At 34.8% G+C, this 22,171-nt stretch overlaps 1 protein-coding gene across 2 annotated transcripts in view; it reads right to left on the reverse strand.

Moving 5' to 3' along the window:
• The window catches only part of RNF145 (ring finger protein 145), a 49,428-nt gene that overhangs the window by 20,475 nt on the left and 6,782 nt on the right, over positions 1–22,171 (reverse strand). For both annotated transcript variants that reach the window (XM_036916276.2, XM_057491243.1), the window contains exons 3-4: positions 15,103–15,211; positions 5,059–5,150 (exon numbers count right to left, since the gene is read on the reverse strand). In XM_036916276.2, coding sequence (XP_036772171.2) covers positions 5,059–5,150; positions 15,103–15,211 — 201 coding nt within the window. The remainder of the gene's footprint in view (positions 1–5,058; positions 5,151–15,102; positions 15,212–22,171) is intronic.

Genomic DNA, 22,171 nt, shown 5'->3' on the forward strand with positions numbered 1-22,171 from the left:
TATAATTCTACTACCTAAAGGTAGTACTGTCAACATCTTGGACCATTAAATGAAGTATTAAAGCCTTATCACTGTATCTGAAACAAAGTGCTCAATAAAAGTAAACTATACATATTACCACCTTTTCACGCATGTGAATATACCCAAATGTTTTATAAAAAGATTATGGTACACATACTATTTTATAATCAGCTTTTTTCATTTAATACATATTATGCATATATCTCTCCACATTAATAAATATATATAAGGTTTTCTCAGTTATACAGTATATTACACCAAATGTATATGATATTAGCATTTGGCTGTTTCCAAGCACTTCATAATCATAAAATGCTTTGTAAGTGAACATACTTGTACATTTATGACATCCCTGTATAAACTATGTGGAGCACATTTCCAAATATTTTCTTAAGACTAAATTTCTAAAAGTGGGATTACTGAGTAGAAGAAACATTTTTTAAGGCTTTTGACACATATTTTCAGAAACAAAACACCAGTATACAGGGCGCCCGTTTTCCCACTGGCTTGTCAACAGCGAAAATAACTTAAGGAACAGAGGGCAAGGAGTATTTCTTGTGTTTTTTTCAATTTGTATTTTGTAGATTACCAGCAGCACTGAACATTACCAGTATGTACATAAAAATATCTGCAATTATTTGGTGAAATACTCTTTCATCCTTTGCCTATTCTAGCCTTTTATTGTTTGATTAAGATGTTAATCCCTTTGTCGTATGATTATATTTTCCCAATGTGTCACTTGAATATTTTAATAACTTTTTTCTTGTAGTATAGAAGTTTTTATTAGAGTCAAATCTATCAATCTTTTCCTTAATGGTTTCTGTATTCCACAAACTATCAATTTTGCCTTTAAGGCACTGATATTCAAATATTGTGAAAAACATTCCTAAGGTATAAAAAGAGGAAAAACCTTAATAATAAAGAAAACAAGAGGTCACCAAGTGAGATATGTCAACATTTTAGAGGACAGAAAAAAGATATGAAGCAGCTAACTGTGATTTTAGCCAGGCCACACCACTCTTTCCCCTGCCCTGGGAGGAAGCCTGCTGCTGCTCTCTGGAGGGGCTGAAAACAAGCTCCCCCCAAATTCATCATCAGAAGGCAAGAAAACCCACTGCAGACAAACTTTGATCAAACTTCCAGGTGGGCTTCACTGCAGCACCTGGTATTAAGTGGCTCTTCATTTGATTTAAGAAGATTTGCCATGATTTTCCAGGCAGGACTAGTGTTAACACAATTCTCCAGCCAAGTGGAAAGAATGGACAAAATAAACCAAAATAGACCTGGAGTTAGGGAAATATTTCAACATGCTCTCCTGCTGGCTGTGAAGGTGTAGGGGGTCCATGATTCAAGTCATGCAGCTTGGTCCTAGAAATGGGAACGTTAAAGCAACTGAATTCTTTCTTGGATGAGGGAGAAGGAACCAGCCTAGCAGACATCTTGATGTGAGCCCATCATCACTCACTTCAGGCTTAGGGCCTACTAAACTCTGGGAGCATTTGAAGCCAGGACTCTGAATACTATGCACAGCCCAAGGTAGAGGTGAACTGCTCAAATGAAAAAAGGGGATTAGAACTGTAAAAGTCTGAACTCCAAAAGATAACATCTTTCTAGATCTCCAAACCTGCTGCCATGTTTACAGCCACCCAATTCTAGTCTGACACCAGCCTCCCCAACAGTGGATAAAAGATTCTTATTTGGGGTAAGTGACCAAGTACAAGTGAAAAGACCTACACATACTCACATTAGGGCTCTCCCCAAAAATACAGACAGTCCTACTTGAACACTAATTGTGAAACGTACCAGCTGGCAAGCCCTAATGAGATTCCTTCCAATCAACAACTTAGTAACTCACTTTAATACAAAGGATCAGTCAAAGGCTCCCAGATATTTAAGTAAAACTTATGGTTTAATCAGGCTCAGATGGGGTATAGGCATCAGTATTTACAATTCTTTATTTAACATAACCAAGTCATTCTAATCCAACCGTAAGAAATACTGCTGTCCCATGAAAGACAAAGACAAGAAGAGAAAGAAAAAAAGACTCAGAGGAAAGGAAGAGCATGCAAGGAACAAAAATTTCAGACAAATACATCATTAAGAAACAAAGACAACTGTCATTAATAAGAAGCAGCATTCAATGACAAGTTCCTGGATATTAAAAAATTGTAACAAAAAACAACATCCCACAAACGAGTTGGAAGATAAAGCTGGAAAAACTCAAAGTTAAACAAACAAACAAAAATAATAATTAGAAAAAAAGAGAAATCGAAAAGGAAGAGAGAACAGTAAGAAAGTTAGGGGGTCAATGTAGGAGGAGCCTTATCTGATTAACAGGATTTTCCAGAAAGGGACAAAACAGAAAAAAAGTGAGAAGTTATCATGAGTTGAAAGGAGTTACAATGACACCTGAGAATGGAGAGGAGTGGTGCAGGAGAGAAATTTCACTATAACATTGTGGTATTTCTTGACTTCAAAAAATAAGTGTATTTGTCTGGTTAAAAAATTGGCTATTAACTCTAAAAGAAATAAACTGTTTAGAGGAAATGCTTTAATACTAGGAATGATTAGGAAGTGTCATTCTGGCATATCTTACTTTCACTGTACTCATAGCAATATTCAAATTTCCTTGTTCAGCATGATGTAAACTTCCTCTAAGCTCTGAAAGTTCCCATAAGCCTGTGCCAGAACATTCAGTGCTGTGCTCTGCGGTTACAAGCTTCATTTCTTTCTTTCATAGAAGAATATGACTCATAGGCTACTCCTCCTATTTAGGTGAAAGAAGGAGTCATATTATTAGTCGAAACCTCTCCTACAGCTCCAGAAGAATAGGACTTTGTCTAATTTGCCTACTTCAACTGGTAATTCTGAATAAATCAAAATCACAACATACTCTTTGGATTTCAGGATTCCGTTATTAGAAATAGCTCCAAGAGGTCTGCAACTTCAAGAAATGATGGTGTATTCATTTATATTACTTAGTTTTTCATTAGAAGTTCATTCGTGAAATGGGAGAAATGGAACAGATAATTTAAAAATCAAAGTTGGAAGAAAACATGCTACTGAACAGTTTATGGATTTGTTTTGTCTCCAGTTAACTGAATCTTCATTGAGTAAACACACTATCACAGCCATTGATAAGAAAAACTTAAGGAAATATGTTTCCAATTTAAAGGAAATTATGTCCATCACAGAACAAAAAGCAAACACTTTACAAGCTTTCTAACCTAGCAAATATTTTCATACTTGAATTTTAACATTATTGAATACACCAACTCACAGGCTATAGTAAAGCAACATTATTTTTGTCTCCTAATATATTTTAAAATCCACTCTATAAAGATTAGTGTTCTGCCCCTAAAGCAAATCCCATGCTTTTCTAATCTAGCTTAGGTTACAAATCTAATAACCAAAATTCTGAAACTGATTTAAAGTTGAGGTTTCTCCCTTCCTCTAGTTCAGGTCTCCTATGTCACTATAGCTAGAACACCCACAATTGAAAGAGGGGGTGGACAGGCAATGGCAGGATTCTTCCTTTCTTTGCAGCATGATCTCCCTCTCTTCCTGTCTTACCCAAGATTGAAGCAGGTAAGGAAGATGAGGAAGGGAAATAGGAAATTCTTACTCAATTGTACTCTTACACTATAGTGTTGATGCTCCTTACAGTTGGGGTATTTAAAGCTGACCTTTCTCCTCGGTACTTTTATGGGTTCTTCTGAAACTTCCCATTCCTGTGGATCTTTCACCTGCAGTATCATTTTGCTGGTTATGTACCCTCCCCTCTGGCTACTCTTGGCTCTCTCCTAAACACTCCTGAGAATCTGGAAGTTCAATCCCTACTAGAGCCTTCTCATCCTTCTAAGGTTCTTCTTGGAAGAACCTAAGAAAATCCCATCGATTCCTGGGGCACTCATCTAGTCCATAGGAAACTAACATCCTTTGCCTACACTGATTAGAAAGTACAGGAGAACCCCACATTAACATTTTCATTCCACAGCCAGAAAACTCAACAGCCAGCCACACCACTGTTGGCCTTTATATCAGATTAGAATTATATGGGCCATATATGTAATTTTAAATTTTCTAGTAGCCTCATTTTAAAAGTGAAACAAACAGGTGAAATTAACCTAACTATATTTTATTTAACCTAATATATCCAAAATTATCATATAGATATTCAATCTATATTTAAAAATTAATAAGACATGTTGCACCCACTTTTGTACTAAAATCTTAGAAATTGGGTGTGTGTTTTATATTTACAGCATATCTTAATTTGCACTAACCACATTTCAAGTGTTCAATAGCCACATGAGGCCAGTTTTAGATTGTGCAGCTTTAGATTTTGCAGGCCAGGGTCAGACAACAGTCCACAGTATCCCCTCTAAGCCACAGAAAACGTGTGATTCTTCCAGTGATCCACTGATGAATTCTCATGTGAAGAGCTGGGGAGGAGCTCTCTCCAAAGAAATCCTCCTTCAATTGCCAACGTTTGACCTTTTAACACCCTCTCTACGTGGGTGAGTTTAAGAGTTACAAAACAGGTTCATGATAGGGTCTGGTACCTCACTTTGGACTTTATATTGTTTTGGTTCTTAGCTAGTTCTTCCATTTTCAACATTCTGCTACCTAAATATTTCCATCACATCTAAAGTTTTTGACACTCCTGGCAATTTATTTTTGACTATAGGGTCATGGCTTTCAGTAACAATAAATAAGACATTACCTATATATTTTAATCTAACAAAGCAATAATTAGCTTTATTTAAAAATTTATCTTTAAGGGCACTTAAAATACCCTTAAAAAAAATAAGCAACTATAGGCTATCTATGATTATAAACACATAAAATAAGAAACACCTATGCATGGGATAAAGAAGACTAAGAAAATATAAAATTTAACAATGGTTGCTATTTTTAAAGTCAGCATGAATAACTTTGAGATTCTTTTTTTTTTTCTTTAGTAAGTATGCACCAACTGTATAAGACAGACTAGTTGATTCCTAAGTGCATTTCCAATTTTTTGTATAAACTTACCTATTAAGGCTGTGGTAAACCGATTCATGGAGAGAGGTTCTAAATACATCGGTCCTTCATAGGCGGACTCCAGTTCACTCCTGACGTAGTCTCTAAGTAAGTAAAATGATAAGAATGTGTTAGATACTTTCCAAGCACATTATGCGTGAGAGAAGCATCTAAAATACTGTATTCTTATGAAAAGTATATTATGTTTATTAATAATACTTCTCTCCACAACTATATTAAGGAAAAATTTAGGTATAAAGCATTATATAGGGATGACCTTCATTTTCTTCCATGCACTGGGAACAGAATTTACCAAAACTCAATTTTACTATGCAGGAAAGACAGCCAAAGATCCACTTTATGAGATTTTCTTTCTTCCCATGGCCTTATTAAATAATTTACACCCAGTAAAAAAAACAGTTGACACACCATCTCTCAACCCTACTAACTTAACTGGTAATATCTAATAGTATTATGTTAAATTTCCCCTTTTGGGGCTCTCTTTCATCATCGCTCCTGCCTTGTTTTTCCCAAAGTTTTTCCCTCCCGTTATACTTAATTACAAGTAAAATCACAAACTAGTTAAAAAACTGGCTCATAGGATAATCCTTAAAAATTGTTACTTGTTACTTTCAATTCCACAGAAAATTTATAATTAGAATTATAATATTTAAATAGGATAAAAATTTATTTTGAAACAAATTTAAAATCAAATTAAATATTCCTTTTTAAATTTAATTTATTTAACATGCAGTTACTGAGAAATAGTAAGATTTAAGTAGTAGCCAAAAGAGCCTTTACACTCTGAGAAAACAACTTCTAGGGCACTAGGCAGAAAGCACAAAAAATGAGAATTTAATTTATTGTCAGTAAATTAAGTGGTACTATTATAAGATGGCTGTCTTAAGTTCTTCTGACATCAAAGTAGGGGAAATTTGCACAAAAATATCATTCCTCTTTTCTTTAATTGTTGAATGCTTTATCCGTTGTATTTTAGAACAGTTTGAATGTTAAGTATTTCTGAACAAACTCATATGACTATTTACTTTTGCCATGAAATCACTTCCTATTAGGCAACTGAGCTGAATTCCTTTAGCAAAGGATAGCCAAACAAGAAATGACCCTTATGTAATCAGTAAGGAGAGTCTTGCCAAAAATCAAAATTAAAAAATAAAACAAAAATTTTTTAAAGAATGGGAGCAGTTTAATTATCAGAGAAATGCAAATTAAAACCACAATGAGATATCACCTTACACCAGTTAGGATGGCCAGCATCGAAACGACTAAGAACAACAAATGCTGTCGAGGATGAGGAGAAAGGGGAACCCTCCTACACTGCTGGTGGGAATGTAAGCTAGTTCAATGATTGTGGAAAGCAATAGGGAGGTTCCTCAAAAAACTAAAAATAGAAATACCATTTGACCCGGGAATCCCACTCCTTGGAATTTACCCACAGAATACAACTTCTCAGATTCAAAGACAGATGCACCCCTATGTTTATTGCAGCACTTTTTACAATAGCTATGAAATGGAAACAACTTAAGAGACCATGAGTAGATGAATGGATAAAGATGTGGTACATATACACAATGGAATACTATTCATCCATAAGAAACAAATCCTACCATTTGCAACAACATGGATGGAGCTAGAGGGTATTACGCTCAGTGAAATAAGCCAGGCAGAGAAAGACAAGTACCAAATGATTTCCCTCATTTCTGGAGTGTAACAATAAAGCGTAACTGAAGGTACAAAACAGCAGCAGACACAGACTCCAAGAAGAGACTAGCGGTTACCAAAGGGGTGGGGTGGGGGAACGGAGGGCAGGTGGGGAGGGAGGGAGAAGGGGATTGAGGGGTATTATGATTAGTACACATGGTGTGTGGGGGGGGAATCATGGGAAAGACAGTGTAGCATAGTGAAGACAAGTAGTGACTCTGTGGCATCTTACTACACTGATGGACAGTGACTGCAATGGGTATGGGGGTTCTCGATAATATGGGTGAATGTAGTAACCACATTGTTTTTCATGCGAAACCTTCATAAGAGTGTGTATCAATAATACCTTAATAAAAAATTGTATAAAAAAAAAGAATGGGAGCAGTTCTGGAAAGAATTGTAAAAGTCAATGACTGACTAAGCTTTCATGGTGATTTACTAATTCCTCCCTACAATTATTTCTAACAAATAACATATTAAAAAGTCTCTTTCTACTGAAAGGGAAAGCCAAATTCTCAAGAGGAATGAATTTAATGCAGTGGTTGTCAACCAGGGGTGATTTGTCCCTAAGGGACATTTTGCAATGCCTGGAGGCATTTGTAGTTGCCACAACTTGGAAAGGTTATTACTGGTACTACTGGCACCTAAGCCAAGATGCTGCTAAGACATCCCACAGTACACAGGACAGCCCCCACAATAAAGAATTATCCAGTCCATGTCAGTAGTTGAAACCCTGTTTTAATGTAGAGAGAGGTAAAAAAGCTACTTGCAAATTACACATACATATAATATATAAATATTATGTTCTGATTACTAGATTACCATAGGTATCAATGTAATTATTGATAGAAATAATAAAAAGCTAAAGAATAAAAAGAAAGCTAAAGAATAAAAAAATTAAGTTTACAATACAATAAAATATGAAAAAAGAAGGGTGGAGATTACAAAGCTGGTTCCCTGTCATATTTTCTTTCTCTTGTTGCTTCTGTCATCATATTACTGATGTTTTATAATAAAACTCAGAAAACTCAACATTATTCTAGAACTTCTTATTGCTGAGACATTTGCTAATTGTTCTGCATTATTTTCTAGCCTACTTTACTTTCTTTTTTAAAGCTGCCTCGTCTTTCTTTAGAGTGTCTTACCTTTAATCCTAATTTCACATAACAAAACTTCTAAAGAAAAGTTAACATTCTCTATACTTTTTATTTAACTCAAAAAGAATTTACTATGTACATGCAGAACATGTTGCTAGCATACTTCTAGGCTTTGGGAATACTCCAGCAGACAACAGTGTCATCACTGACAGCACGAAGCTTAAAGCCAGGAGGGAAGACATACACTGAACAAATAATCACCCTAGCAATTATTTGATTACCACTGATAAATGCTGTGAGAAAAAAAACACAATGTAGTGGGGTTTTAAAAAGATTTTAAATTCACAGCTCTCCTTAAAATTTTTCTTGATCTTCATATCTGGATTCTTATATTTTCATGAGCTCTTTCTGCCTTTTGCTTCTTTTATTTTAAATATCATTTATTTTACTTTTTTAACTCCTCATTCTATTTCATAGTTATTATAAAGGGTTGTAATGTACCTTTCCTTTCTTTTCTTTTATCCTACCTATATTCTTTTGTTTTTTGTTTTATTAAAGCCTCTTAAGTCTCCTTTTTATGGCTTTCTTTTTAGTTCTTTTGCACTTTCCATATTTCATTACTTTATGATTTGTTGAGATAACAGGACACTAAGGGAAGTAGCCATTTCAGAAGAATCATCTACCCCTAGGCTGTAATGACAACACCTGATGTTGAGCTGCTTCCTCTCATGCTCCCTCACTATGCCCTCCTATAGGACCTGGGAACAGCGCTCCCTCAATGCTGCATCCTCCCCTATTACTGTCCATCCTGAGTCACTGCATCACTCACCCTACCATAGAAATTAATATCTTCCCCCTACCTTAAACCTTCTTCCCTTTGTTCAATTCCTGTCTCTTAAGATAGTACTTTAGAATCTTCCCCATTTGACTGACTCCCACTTTGGGGAACACAGCCTGTCCCAGAAAGCCCGCAGTCCCTCTCTGGGTCGGCTGTGCCCGGCTTGCCAGAGCAAGGGCAGTGGCTTTGGGGAGGGATAAATGGCCAGTCTTGCCGAGCAGCCACCACTCTGCTGTCTCTTCTGAAAGAATCATCTGGGCACTGCATTCCAAACTATAAAGAAGAACTGAAATGTGTCATTCACGAAGATCTCTAAGCATCTAAGTTATGTACAGCTTATGCTGGCAATAAAAATTCTTGGTTATCCAATCTCAACAGAGTGGGTTATTCACAATATTTAAAAAAAAAGGGCAGTGAACCTAAATAAGAAGGATTCAGAGAAGGAATTATCCAAAATTTTATAAGTCATTATAGGCCAAAAATTAGTCTGAGGCGAGAGCCTGAAATTCTAATTTTTAACAGAATTTTTTAACTACCTTAAGACTGGATCATGATATGTTCAAAAGCAGTACAATTTTTCAATTTAGAACATTTAAATGGTAAATTGTATTGTTGGTCAGAAACAAGAAAACCCACCTTCCACTTATTAAGTGAATAAAATCTTTCCCTTCTTAAACCTTTTTTCACTTGTGCAATTTGTACAATGTTGACAATCAACACTGAACACTAAACTAAATACTTTGAAAATCTAATTCTCTAATTCTCTATGGCAGTGTATTTTCCTTTGACTGAAACTGGAGGCATAAGGTATGTGTAAGAATTGTGAGAAGGGCCTCAAGAATAGCTCTCAACTGGAAAAATTCTTGCTATAAATGAGCACACATATTATAAAAAATAAATAACAAGAACAAAACCTAGGAGAGCTTACCAATTCACCAATGATTAAAGACTTTTACTTAAACAGTCTGTTAAGCAACCTGAGTCACTGAACAACCTAGGAACAATTTGTACATTCCGGTCACTTAAAACTTTCAAACAATGCTAATTCCAAAGAAACTTAATCTACTCTCACACAGAATAAAGTGGTGAGCTCTCCAAGTTATCTTTTTCAATATGTGCAAACAGAAGGCACTGCTCAGTTTAAGAGACCCCAGACACTGAGATGTTCAAACACCTGGAGTTGAGTACTACACTCTAAGCACTGTGCTAGCAAAGGAATAGTTCATGTACCCAGGATTTATTTATTTAAATCACCTCTGCCACCCAGCTTCTTTCTGAAGCTTCTTTCTAACTCCCTACTAAGTATTTAGTGCCTGGATCTGATAATATTCAAAAGAAGAAAACATCAAGCACTGAAATGAGTCAATTTTATCCCTGCCAAAATTAAAAGTTAAGTATGTAATGATAAAATTCATTTTAACATTCCTTTATGTAGTCATAGTGGTTCTCAAATGAGGATAATTTTGTTTCCCAGGATACAGTATTTGGCAATTAGGGACACTGGTTTCACAACTGTTGGGGAAGGAGGTGCTCTGCATCTAGTGAGTAGGGGCAGAGCATTGTTAACATCTTATAATGCACAGGACTTTCCCCAGAGCCAAGAATGAGCTGGCCCCAAGTGTTAATAAGTCCTGAAATAAAACCTTCACTTACAGCTCTGACTTATACAAGCATTCCTACAATGCAGAGCTGTTATCTGTATTTACACTTAAATAACTCATGGGAAAGTTCCATATTTAAATCCATACTTATACACCCAAGACCAGGATAAAAAAGAGTATAGTTTTTCAAAACCCATGGGCTCCTAAGTCAAGTCATACACATAAAAACTTATGTTGATTAATAAATCTAACAAAACAAGGAATTTAAGAACATAAGAGTTCAAAAATTTAGAGAAAAACACACAACTGTGGATATAAACCATGACTAAACAAACCCTCATAGGAATGGTTATGCCAGGTGCAGAGTTTTTATCTTTTCTGCCATAGCTCTGGATAGTCTCAGTTTTAAAGCAGGATTGATTGGTACCAGAAAATACATTCTTTCTATCACTCAAAATGAAAAGAGTAGTTAAGAATTAAAGAAATCTGACATTTATCCAATACTAATGAGTTCAGTTAGTGTATCAAAATTAAATGTTCATCCTACACTTAGTCCATAGATTTTCTAGTTTAAATCTTCTGAACTACAAGCTATATCCATTCTACAGACACATTCTAAACAGGTTTTTATTCACCTAGGGATAGTCAGCTCCACTATGTGAATACATGTAATAAGGAAAAACAGAGATCCAGCTTTTGAAGAGTTCATGAAAACTTCAATTTAAGAAATTAATATTTGCAAGTATCTTTTTCTATGGCCAGTTTTTGAAGTACCAAATTAATTATTTAAATTACCCAAGTATTGATTCTCTTCAGTACCATACTACATTGTGCCCAGATATAACTAGACTGAAGTAAATGATGGAAAACGGTAAAGTCATACAACTGATAAGGTACTTTTATCAAGAACGTATGAAGAATTCCTACTACTCAATTAAAAAAAAAAGTAAGAAACAAATAACCCATTGTAATAATAGGCAAAGGATTTGAACAAACATTTTTCCAAGGAAGACTTAAAATGGTTACTGAACACTCAAGAAGACACTCAACATCATTAGCCATAAGGGAAATGCATATCAAAACCAAAATGAAATTGTAACTTCACACTCACTATGATGGCTATACTAAAAATAGATATCAACAAATGTTGACAAGGGTGTAGAGTAACTGGAATCTTCATAAACTGTTGGTGGAAATGTAAAACAGTGCAGTCACTTTAGAAACAGTCTGGCAGTTCCACAAAAGGTTAAATATACACATCGTATAAGCCAGCAATTCCACTCCAAGGTACATGCCCAATAAAAAAAAAAGTATGTCCACACAAAAACCACAAATGTTCACAGCATTACTCATAGTAGCCAAAAAGTGGAAACAATCCAAATGCCCATTAATGGATGAATGGACTAACAAAATGTGGTACATTCATACAACAGAACAACTTAGAATAAAGTAGCAATAGATGTTACAACATGGATAATCCTTGAAAACATACTAAGTGAAAGAAGCCAGGCCCAAAGAACCATATACTATACAATTCAATACACATGAAATGTCCAGAACTGGCCAATCCAAAGAGAAAGAAAATAAACTGACAGTTGCCTGGTGGGAAATGGGGAGTTTCTGCTGGTGGATATGGGGTTTCTTTCTGGAGTGATAAAAAGGCTCCAAACTCAGTTGTGGTGATGGTTTGCACCATTCTATGAATGTACAAAAATCTTTGTTGTATACTTTAAATAGGTATGTGCATTATGTCTCAATAAAGCTGTTATTAAAAAAAAAGATACTTGGTTATGAAGCTGCCACATGAAATCTGAACCATTATGTTTTTTAAACTTAAAAACTTAAGGCTTAGTATTTTATAAATGTGGTAACAGTCTAGCCTCAGTATTTATTAAATATGACATGTTATGAACAATTCAGGGTAACAAATCTTTGCTAACTTTTTGTGAGATAGCACCATGTAGTATAAATTATGAGAAGACATACTGAAATATGCCATATCTTGAAATTCATTAGTTTAATACCAAAAGTAACTCTATAATATAGGTATTGTCTTACACTGCAGTTGCAAAGAAGCAACTTGCCACGGTAACATATTTACTAAGTAGAAAAGCTATTTCAGACCCAGTCTGATTCTAAAACAAAACTTCCTTTCCATTAACAATACTGCCTCACTAACAGGACTGAAATAAGAATCAGAAAACCTAGATTCACAGATTCACATTAATGTCTAGGATCATCCCACCTAGCTATTTGCCCACTTTAGTTTTTTCAATCTGTAAACCCCAAAGTATTTTAATAGGGATCAAAATGAAGTAACAGAAAATATTTTTGCACACTATAAAACTCTATTATAGTTCTGTTTGAATCTTCTAAAAATGAAAACTTTAAACATTAGAAAAAACATTTCCATAAACTGGAACTCAAAAGATGAAACTGCCACAATAAGAATGGTCAAAGAAAGGCTTTTCTTTACCTCTGACACAGTTAGAAGCCCCTTTATCCTTACATAACAAGATTTTTGACCTCTCTAGAAAAGCCTGGATGGTACTATTATAGATAAAATAGAGCTACATGGTTTCAGGCATCACTATACCACTGAACCACATGGAAACCAAAAAACCTTGAAGGAAAAGGCAGGTTAATTGTTTTTTTCACCCAGAATTATAGTAAACTACTTAAAGCAACAATTTTAATAGCTCTACCTTCAATTCTGAGATTTCTTTTATTGGTCATCAAAATCTTATCAACTCTAAAAAGCTATCATCATATAGCCGTACCATGGAATAATACTCTGCCAGTTAAAAAATCATTTTTTAAAGAACAGCAGCAAAATGCTCATAGAACATTGCTGTGTAATAGAACAGAACATTTAAGAATGATAATTAAAATGCACCGAGCACTCATCATATGTTAGGAATTACGCTAACAGCTTTACATGCTTTGTCTTACTGAATGTTTAAATTGTCCTTCAGATATTATCTCAATTTTACAGGTGAGGAACCGAGATGTACATGCTGATAACTGACACTAAGGTTATAGTAGTAAACAGGAACATGGAATGAACCCATCCAATCACCTGTCCATGTATCCAAAGGACAGGACATCCTTAGGTACTCAGGCACTCATCTGCACACTGCTATGTGTGACTCAGGAGCCCCTGCCTTAACTACTAAATTATACTCCACAGACACAATTTTTGTTTAAAAATGACTAAATAAAGATTGGAAAGTATTTCCATCCTGAGCTTGAACTGAAGATTCTGAGGTGTCTGGGTAAGGCCACAGGAGTAGACTGTGTCAGGGTTTGGGGACCAGAGCACTGGGATGGGAACGACATCACGCTGTCTCTGTCAGTACTGGCCCCTGGACTCCTGGTCTCAGCTCTATGTAGGTAAATGCTACAGGAAAAGGCTAAAGCTGTTCCCATGAGGGAATCTAAGACAGATGAATGTGACACAGAATTAGAGCAGTCACTGTCTCACTTCAAGTAAAACACAACTTGATTTGAAGTACTGAGGATTAGAAGAAATACAGCACTACTATGACAGCTCCAGATTTTGTAACTCTCGACATAGGAGAATGAACCCTGGGCAAGGATAGTGACAGAAGTTAAAGAGTAAGACACCACCCCCAGGTACCATTTTGAGCAGAGGACATCAACCAGACTGCAAGACAGGAAAGGAAGATGAGAAGACTGAATTTCTGGGAAACACTCTGAAGCCTTTGAGAAATAACCAGAAATAAAATATTGATGGAGGTCCCTCAACAAGAGGGGCCAAGAGTCAGTAAATGTTAGTTATTTTCATTCTTTCACATCCACTGAAGTGGTGAAAACTGGAAGGTATTAAAAAACTGGAAGGAAATACCAGAATTTTAACAGTCTATTGGGTGGTATAATTTTCAGATGACTGTTACTGCCTTTAAATGTTCTGTATTTTCCAAAATTTGTCTACAATGAGCAGTATTATTTTTTAACCAGAGGAAAAAAAAAGGTTTTTAAAGTCAACCATTCTAGTAATATAAAAATGATATTTCTAAAATTAATTTTCAAAACCTACACCCAAATTTGTGTTTCAGACTTCTAAACAATTACATCTTGTTATATATAAGTAACTGCCATTCTTCTTAGAACTGGGAGTATATTTTCTTATGGTTATATGGTACATGGTTATACATTTCAATCAAAACAAAATTTATTCTACCCCATTATGTTTACTGTATGGCTTCTGGTTCACCTGTATTTGACATTCTATTTCCAAGTAGAAAGCTCATATTCATTGGCAGACTATAGTCTTAAAACTTAGGACTAGCAGACCCAGGCAACCAGACTTCTGCTCAAGATGCAGAAGTTCTGAGCTATATTAATTTCATCAAGTAATTTATATCAATCATATATTATGTACATGATTGCATCTTATGCTGATTTTTCATACATCATAAACTGACTTCCTAAAATAAATGAAAGTAATGAAGTCCATAATTGTAAAAATGTTCCTATAGCTTGTTTTTGGAGATCAGGTACTACAGAAAAGTAAATCTTTGTAGAAAACCCTTTGTGAACATAACCTTAAGCATAACCTTCATATTAGAATTAGTTTTAAAAGCAGAAATAAAATTTGAAATGTAACCCCAGCTATTAATCCTATGTGATACTATTAATTGAGAAAACAAGAATCAAAACAACCTTTTTGGATACCTACCAAAGTCTCAGATTCTCAACAGTGCTCATGAGAAGTATTTTATTGGTAAAGAAAAACTTTAAATTTAGTCAAACATTTAAAATCAGGTCATATTCTTACCTGGAGATTTGATGTCCAGCATAGAGGAGCAGGGCAGTCAAAAAATATAGGTAAAGCTGAACAAGATGCTGCCTGGGCAAGGTTAGTAGCACAACACTTAAGATATAACCTGTAGCAGAAATTAAGAGTGATATAAATAAAATACAATCCTAATTTAGTCTCTCAATTAATTACACTAATAAAAAGGGCCTGAAGTAAATTACTTTCCAGTTAGGTTTCAACATCTTTGAGGTTTTTTACTTCACTATCAAACTAAATTTAGCAGAGTAAAATCACTGGACTTTTTGCTGAAAATATAAAGCATTTTTCACTTCTTGTGTAGATTTTCTGATAAATAATCTAACACATCTCATAATGCATGAGCAAAACCGAAAGCTTCTGTGATGACTGCCCTTGTAATGTTCACCATGTAACTTACTCACTACGTAAGAATTTGTTCTCCATGTAAGAACTTGTTCGTTATGCTTCAGAAGATTGGAGACTGACAAAAATTAGGCTTGGGGTGGATTAATGATTGTGAATTGAGCATTGACCCCCCTATACAGAATTTTATTGTTGTTAACAACCATTTGATCAATAAATATGAGAGATGCCCTCACACACACACACAAAAAAAGTACACACTTCCAATTGTAAAATAAATAAGTAACCGGGATGTAATGTATAGCATAAGGAATATAGTCAAAATATTGTAAAAACTTGGTATGGTGATAGCTGGTACCTAGAATTATCATGTATATAAATGTTGAATCACTGTGTTGTACACCTGAAACTAATGTAATACTGTGTGTCAACTACCCTTCAATAAAAAATAATTATCTAAAAATAAAATAAAATAAAATAATCTAACACGTCACACGAAGGTATAAGAAGACTCCTCTCATCATCTACCTTTGCTTGATGTCTACTTATTTGTTCTACAACAACTCTCTCATTCTCTAGTCTGAGTAAGAATTGGATGTCTTAATGTTCCTCTACAAGGCTGCCCTGCCCCTTCCTTTTGGCTCAAGATCTTATTTTTTCTAACTCCTGAAGATGCTGTATGTTCCATTTCTTCAGTTACTCCCCTGACACATCCTACCACTCTTTCCTAAAAGTGTGCATGGCTCTTCCCCCAATTTTGAAGAAAAACTTATCTTCACACTAATTTCTCCTTTTTCAATTACCTATTTTTCTCTTTCCACGGACATATTATAAACTACCTCTACTGATGCCTCTATTTTCTAACCATCTATCATTCCGTCTTTATCCCCTAAAATCTGCAAACCTCTACAAACCTCCTCTACTCTCCACACTCTAAAGAAACTGGGAAGTCAACAATCACCTACTTGTCAAATCTAAAATGCCCTGCTTATCCTTGTCCCAGCATCTGAAGCAATTACTCTTGAAACTTATTCCTTGGCTCTGTGACATGGATTTCCTTTTACACCAAATTCTCCCCTCCACTTTCTTTTCACATTCTCAAATAAACAGAAAACTTAATCCCTATACAACTGCTTTTCTCTATATAAAGTATCTAGCTCAAAGAATCCATTTTTTTGCTTCATACACACTATCCTAGATGAATGTTAATAACAGTTACTGAGAACCTACTGCACAAGCAAAAATAATATTTTATTCTAAGTAGACATCTTATAGCTCATGATGCCTGAAATATATTCCACTTATATGTTCTTATGAGTACAAACTAAGCTCCCTTCCTCCTCTCACAAGCTAGCTCACCCTTTCATTCTCCTAAATCCCATTCACTGACTCAAACCTGAGTCATCTTTTCTCTTATCAAGTCTGCTGAATCTTCCTCAATAAATCTCGTTACCCTTCCTTTCCCCCATACGCTATCCTAATCCACTCTGTAGTATCTGCTCTTCTTCAGTCTCTATCCTCTTCCATCCTATACTTCATTACTCAGATAATATGCCCCAAACCATCACCTTCACTTAGACAACTCCTGCTCTAAACGTCTTATAAAATCTGGTTGCAGTTTACTCTTCTGTAACTATTTTCCACTTATTACTGTTTTTATTAGGGCACAGATATCCCTTCTTAGCACTGAATGCCCTTCTAATGCTGAATCAGTTATGCTTGAAGCTAAGGAAATGGGTGGTTGCCAGGGACTAAAGAGGTAGAATTCTGATTCCCCACATACCCTGACTTCAAGAACAATCCAGAAGCCAGAAATAAACATTTTTATTTACTTTTAATTTCTCAAAATAATTTCCCCAATTTATTTTGTAAATCCCTACCTTAAAGGACTTTAAGATATTTAGAAGAATTTTTTATTTAGCAAGCATTCTCAGTGTTTGTGGCTAAAGGATTTTCTAACCAGTCTATTTCATGAAGATTCTCTTTCAAGTCTTTTAATGAACTATCATTCTTTTCCAGATAACCTTATCTTATCCTTCTCCTGAACTCTCATTAGATCAGCTGCCAAATCCTCTAGATTGAACATACTCATTTCATTCATTCTTTGAATTATCTAGTCACTCAACTAGTACTATTATGTGTAAAAGATGACCCATATGCATTCCTAGACAAGGAAGATCCAAAGACTAAGGTAATCACAGTCTAGTGAAAAAATAAACATAGACAAAAGCATGATACAATATTGGTGCTTTAACAGGTAAACATTAAAAGGGCTATGATTAAGTGATTAGGTTTGAACTGGACCTCAAAAGGTGAATGGATCTTTACCAGGCAAGAAAAAGGGGAAACCTTCTAGGAAAAGAATAGTAGGTACAAAAACCAAAAAAGCACAAAAGGTATTTCCAGGAGACAGTAAATTCTAGGCTAGACTAGAATTTGGAAGGTATTAGAAGATGAAGTTAATAGAACTGGTGGCTAATGCCTCAAAAAAGTCTTACATATGATAACAAGGAATTTAGACTGGGCTAATTATTCTCAAATCCTTTAGATACCCATTAAGGTGAAGAAAGGAAACAAAAAACAAAACAACAAAAACCCTATAGCTTACCTATACCCCCCCTTTCACATTCAGTGGAAAAATAACTCTGTAGCAACAATAAAATATATTGTACAAGAAGATTAAGGGAATATGAGTAGTGCTAAAACAAGCAGTATGAATGAATCATTTTAACTATACACACATAATCTAATTACTTCAAAAACATAAGCCAAAACCATCACTGATGCAAATATGCATCACTAGTCCCTCTCTGGGATTAACCAAACCTCAAAAAGCTAAATAACGATGAAGCTAACCCAACAGTAATTACAACTAAAAATCAAGATGAGTAGCATTTAAAAACCATGACCTGCTTGAAATAACATTGATGAATATTCCTAACAAACTGCAAGAATTTGCTATTTAAAGGTTACCTCTTTAGTAGTGGGGGAAAAATGAGGACCTGCAATAAAACAGTAGCTTTAGGTATAGAGTGGCATGGTCAGCTCTGAGGTACATATTTAAATAGGTCTCAGTGGTGATCTATGGGAAGTAATGGAGAACAAGGAAGCAAAGACTGGTTTGTTTCTAATTTGGGTAATGAAGAGGACAGCTTTGCTATTAAGATAGGAAATACAGGAGGAAGAGGAGGTTTAAAGTGAAGATGATGACAACTTCAGTGATTGATAATTGAAGTGTGTATAGACTATTTTGGTGGAGATGTCTAATGGTACTTGGAAATTCATTCATTCATTATCAGGCATTAGCTAGGTGCTGGGCATACTGAGATAACAGACCGTCCCATTCCTACCTTAAAGGACCCCACAATCTAATTAGGAAAACAGATGAGCATATGGACCCTTAGAATGAAGCATAGTAAAGTGATAAAGTGGAAGTATGAACTAGGTGCCTTGGAATCCCAGAGGAGGAACACTAACTGGACTAAGGTGGTCAAAAAAGCAGTGGAAAGTGGAGATAGAGATTTGCAGCCAAAACCATGTGAGATCACCCCAACAACGAAAGATGAAAATTAAATACAAATTTTGTGCAATATCAACACTTCAGAAAAATTCTAAAGAAAAAGGACAGCAAAGAATAAGAACTAATGGTCAAGACTTTAGGAGAATCCAGAAACATTTTCAAGAAAGAGGAAGTAGTCAACAACTTCATAAACACACAAAGATCTGCAGAATGAGGACATAAATGAAGCTCGAGTTTTACATTCTAGGTCACTAATGATTTCAGTAACCACTATTCTCAAATCCACTCTTGACACTCCTTACCTCGTGCCTAAATCCTAACTGGTCTTCTTACCTTCAGTTTCTCCCCTCCCCAATCCATCATCCTATACAACACTGCCTAATTCATCCTCTTAAAATGCAGCTCACCTCTAAGTCCTTCATTGAACCATCACTATCTACTTATTAAGCACAATACCTAACATGCAATTCAGGGCTTTTCACAAAAGCCTCCACTCTTCCTTTTCAATATTATTTCTATTCTCCTTTTTATATTTTATACTCTGTAAAACAGTTCCATAATTAACATTCCACCAATTACATTAGGACAGTCACTTGTCTTTGCTGTTCTCAGACAGAACCCACTGGAAAGCTTCTAAATTTGAAGGTACAGTTATATTCCATAAACACAAAGTTTACCACTCCCTACTCTAATTTTTAAGCTCTTAGTAACAAACAGAGAATATAAAGGGGGAAAAACTCGCAATAGTAATAAAAAAGATGAACTACCTAGGAATGAACTTAAACAATAAATGTCCAAGACCTATATAAGGAAAACTTTAAAACACTCAAAAAGAAATCTTAAACATAGGAAGCTTTTCTGCATTCTTGCAAACAGACGAGTTAGCTTCCTTAATCTATCTCTTCACCCTAACTTAAAATTTTCATAATGCAATCTCAAAAGGTTAACAGGGTTGTCTGTTTTTGGAACATGACCAGATAGTTCATAAAGTTCATATGGTTAGTTTTCTCACTAACAGTAACAGAAAAGATCTGAGGGGGAAATAAAGAACAATGAAAGGGGTAACTATCAGACAGTAAAATATCTAAACCGTCAATAATAAGAGACTAAAAGAACAGGAAAAAAGTTCAGAAATGGAACAAAATATGTCATGGAATACATATAGTATATAATATAATGCACATGTAGTATATTATAACCAATCAGGAAAAGCTGGACTAAACCACTTAATAAATGCATGGAGACCATGTAATCTGGGAAGAAAATAAACTTATACCTATAACACACTGTACATGCAGATAAATTCTAAATGGAGCAATGTTGAAATTTAAGAAATGAAACCATAAAAATAATGCAATAAAACATGACAGAATTCTTTATAAACTCAAGAATAAATAAGGCTTTTCTGCTTGACTCAAATTCCTAAAGCTAGAAAATAAAAAGTGATAAATTCCTATTAAAAACAAATACTGCACGTCAAAAAGATCATAAGCAAAATCAAGAGAATCCAAACTGGAAAAGTAATTTCAACACATCACAAAGGGTTAATTTCCCTAATGTATACCAAACTCCCACAAATTGGTAAGAAAAGGCTAACAATCCCAAAGAAAAGTAGGCAAGGGACAAGAACTGACGACCGCCAAAAGAGGAAACACACATTTTTCTTAAACATGAATAAATTCAATCTCAATCAAAATATCAAAATACAAATTAAAATTACATGAAGAAACAACCATTTTTCATTCACTGGAATAGCCAAATACAAAAGTTTGGTAACACTTTTGATAAGGATGGAGGATTAAAGAAACTCTCAACCACTGTGGAGGTACAAAACAGTAAGACCCTACGGAAAGCAATATTGATCACTGTTACAAATGTATATACTCAGTAACCCAGCAATTTTACTTATAATAATTTATCTCTAGGCTATATTTGCACCTGTTGAAATTACGGCTACACAAAATTACTTAGTACAACACTGAATGAAAGAGAAAACAAAAGCTATTTAAAGTGTCTGCCAATAAAATAACTAGTTCAATAAATTACAGTAGAGCCATACAAGGATACTATGCCAGTACAAAACAGAACTGGAGGGTTGAGGGGAGACTGAGGCCTCAACATTTAATCAGAATCTTAAGATTTGACAGAACAAAGTGTGAACATGAAAAAAACAGAGAACAAAGCTTTATTTCATGAATAAAGGCAGTAGGTATGGCTTTATGATATATCATTAAGTTAAAGACAAAAGGTTCAAACAACATACACAATGCTATTATCTGCACAAAAAAAGTAATACATGGGTCCATCTTCTTAAAATGCAGCTCACCTCCAAGTCCTTCACTGAACTTCACTGAACTTATATTTAATTTATACATAACATCTTTACATCTATTTTATATATGTCAAAATATCTTTAGAATTATACACAAGGATATAAAAATAGCTACTTGTTGGGGCTCAGTATGAGTGAGAACTTAATAGATGAGGCAAAGAGATTAGAGGAAGATACTTCCACTGTATACTTTTCATGCTTTTTGATTTTTGAATATAAATGTATTACCTATTGAAAAATTAGTAATTTTCAAAATGCATTTAAGGGTGAAATTCTGTAAATTGGAACATTACATAAATACTACATGATTTTTGACACAGGTTACTCCAACCAAAAATTGTTCAAGCTGAAAATTACTCATGCAGTCACTGCACTTACTCAGCCACAGGCTGTAGTAAGTGTATTTAAGAAGGCTCAGTTGAGTTCTCAAAGTTATAAACCAGAGTATGAATTACAACTGTACTAGAACCCATTCAATTTCTAAAATTAATGTTTCTTGGTTATTAAGCAGCAGTTTTCATAACAGTAATTCAATCTATTCAGAAATAATATTATGATAAGCACATTTTTTAAACCACAGTGTGAATTATTTTGCTGATTAAGCTAAAAATCTAAGCCAAGTACCCAACTGCTCTTCTACGACCAACTGGAATTATGTTCCATTAATTGGCTAACACACAAAGCCTTTAATAAAGAGCTGAGAATTATAGTATTTCACAGCTTAAAAGAACCTTCTCATCGCAGCTCCCCCATGGTATTGCCAGAGATGAGTTTACTGTACCCAGATATTCTACTTCTAGTGCACTCTTTTCTACTCTACATACGTCCCACAATGGCTTACTTGGTAATCTCTT

Source organism: Manis pentadactyla, chromosome 2 (genome assembly GCF_030020395.1).
Source record: "Manis pentadactyla isolate mManPen7 chromosome 2, mManPen7.hap1, whole genome shotgun sequence".
Lineage (NCBI taxonomy): Eukaryota > Metazoa > Chordata > Mammalia > Pholidota > Manidae > Manis > Manis pentadactyla.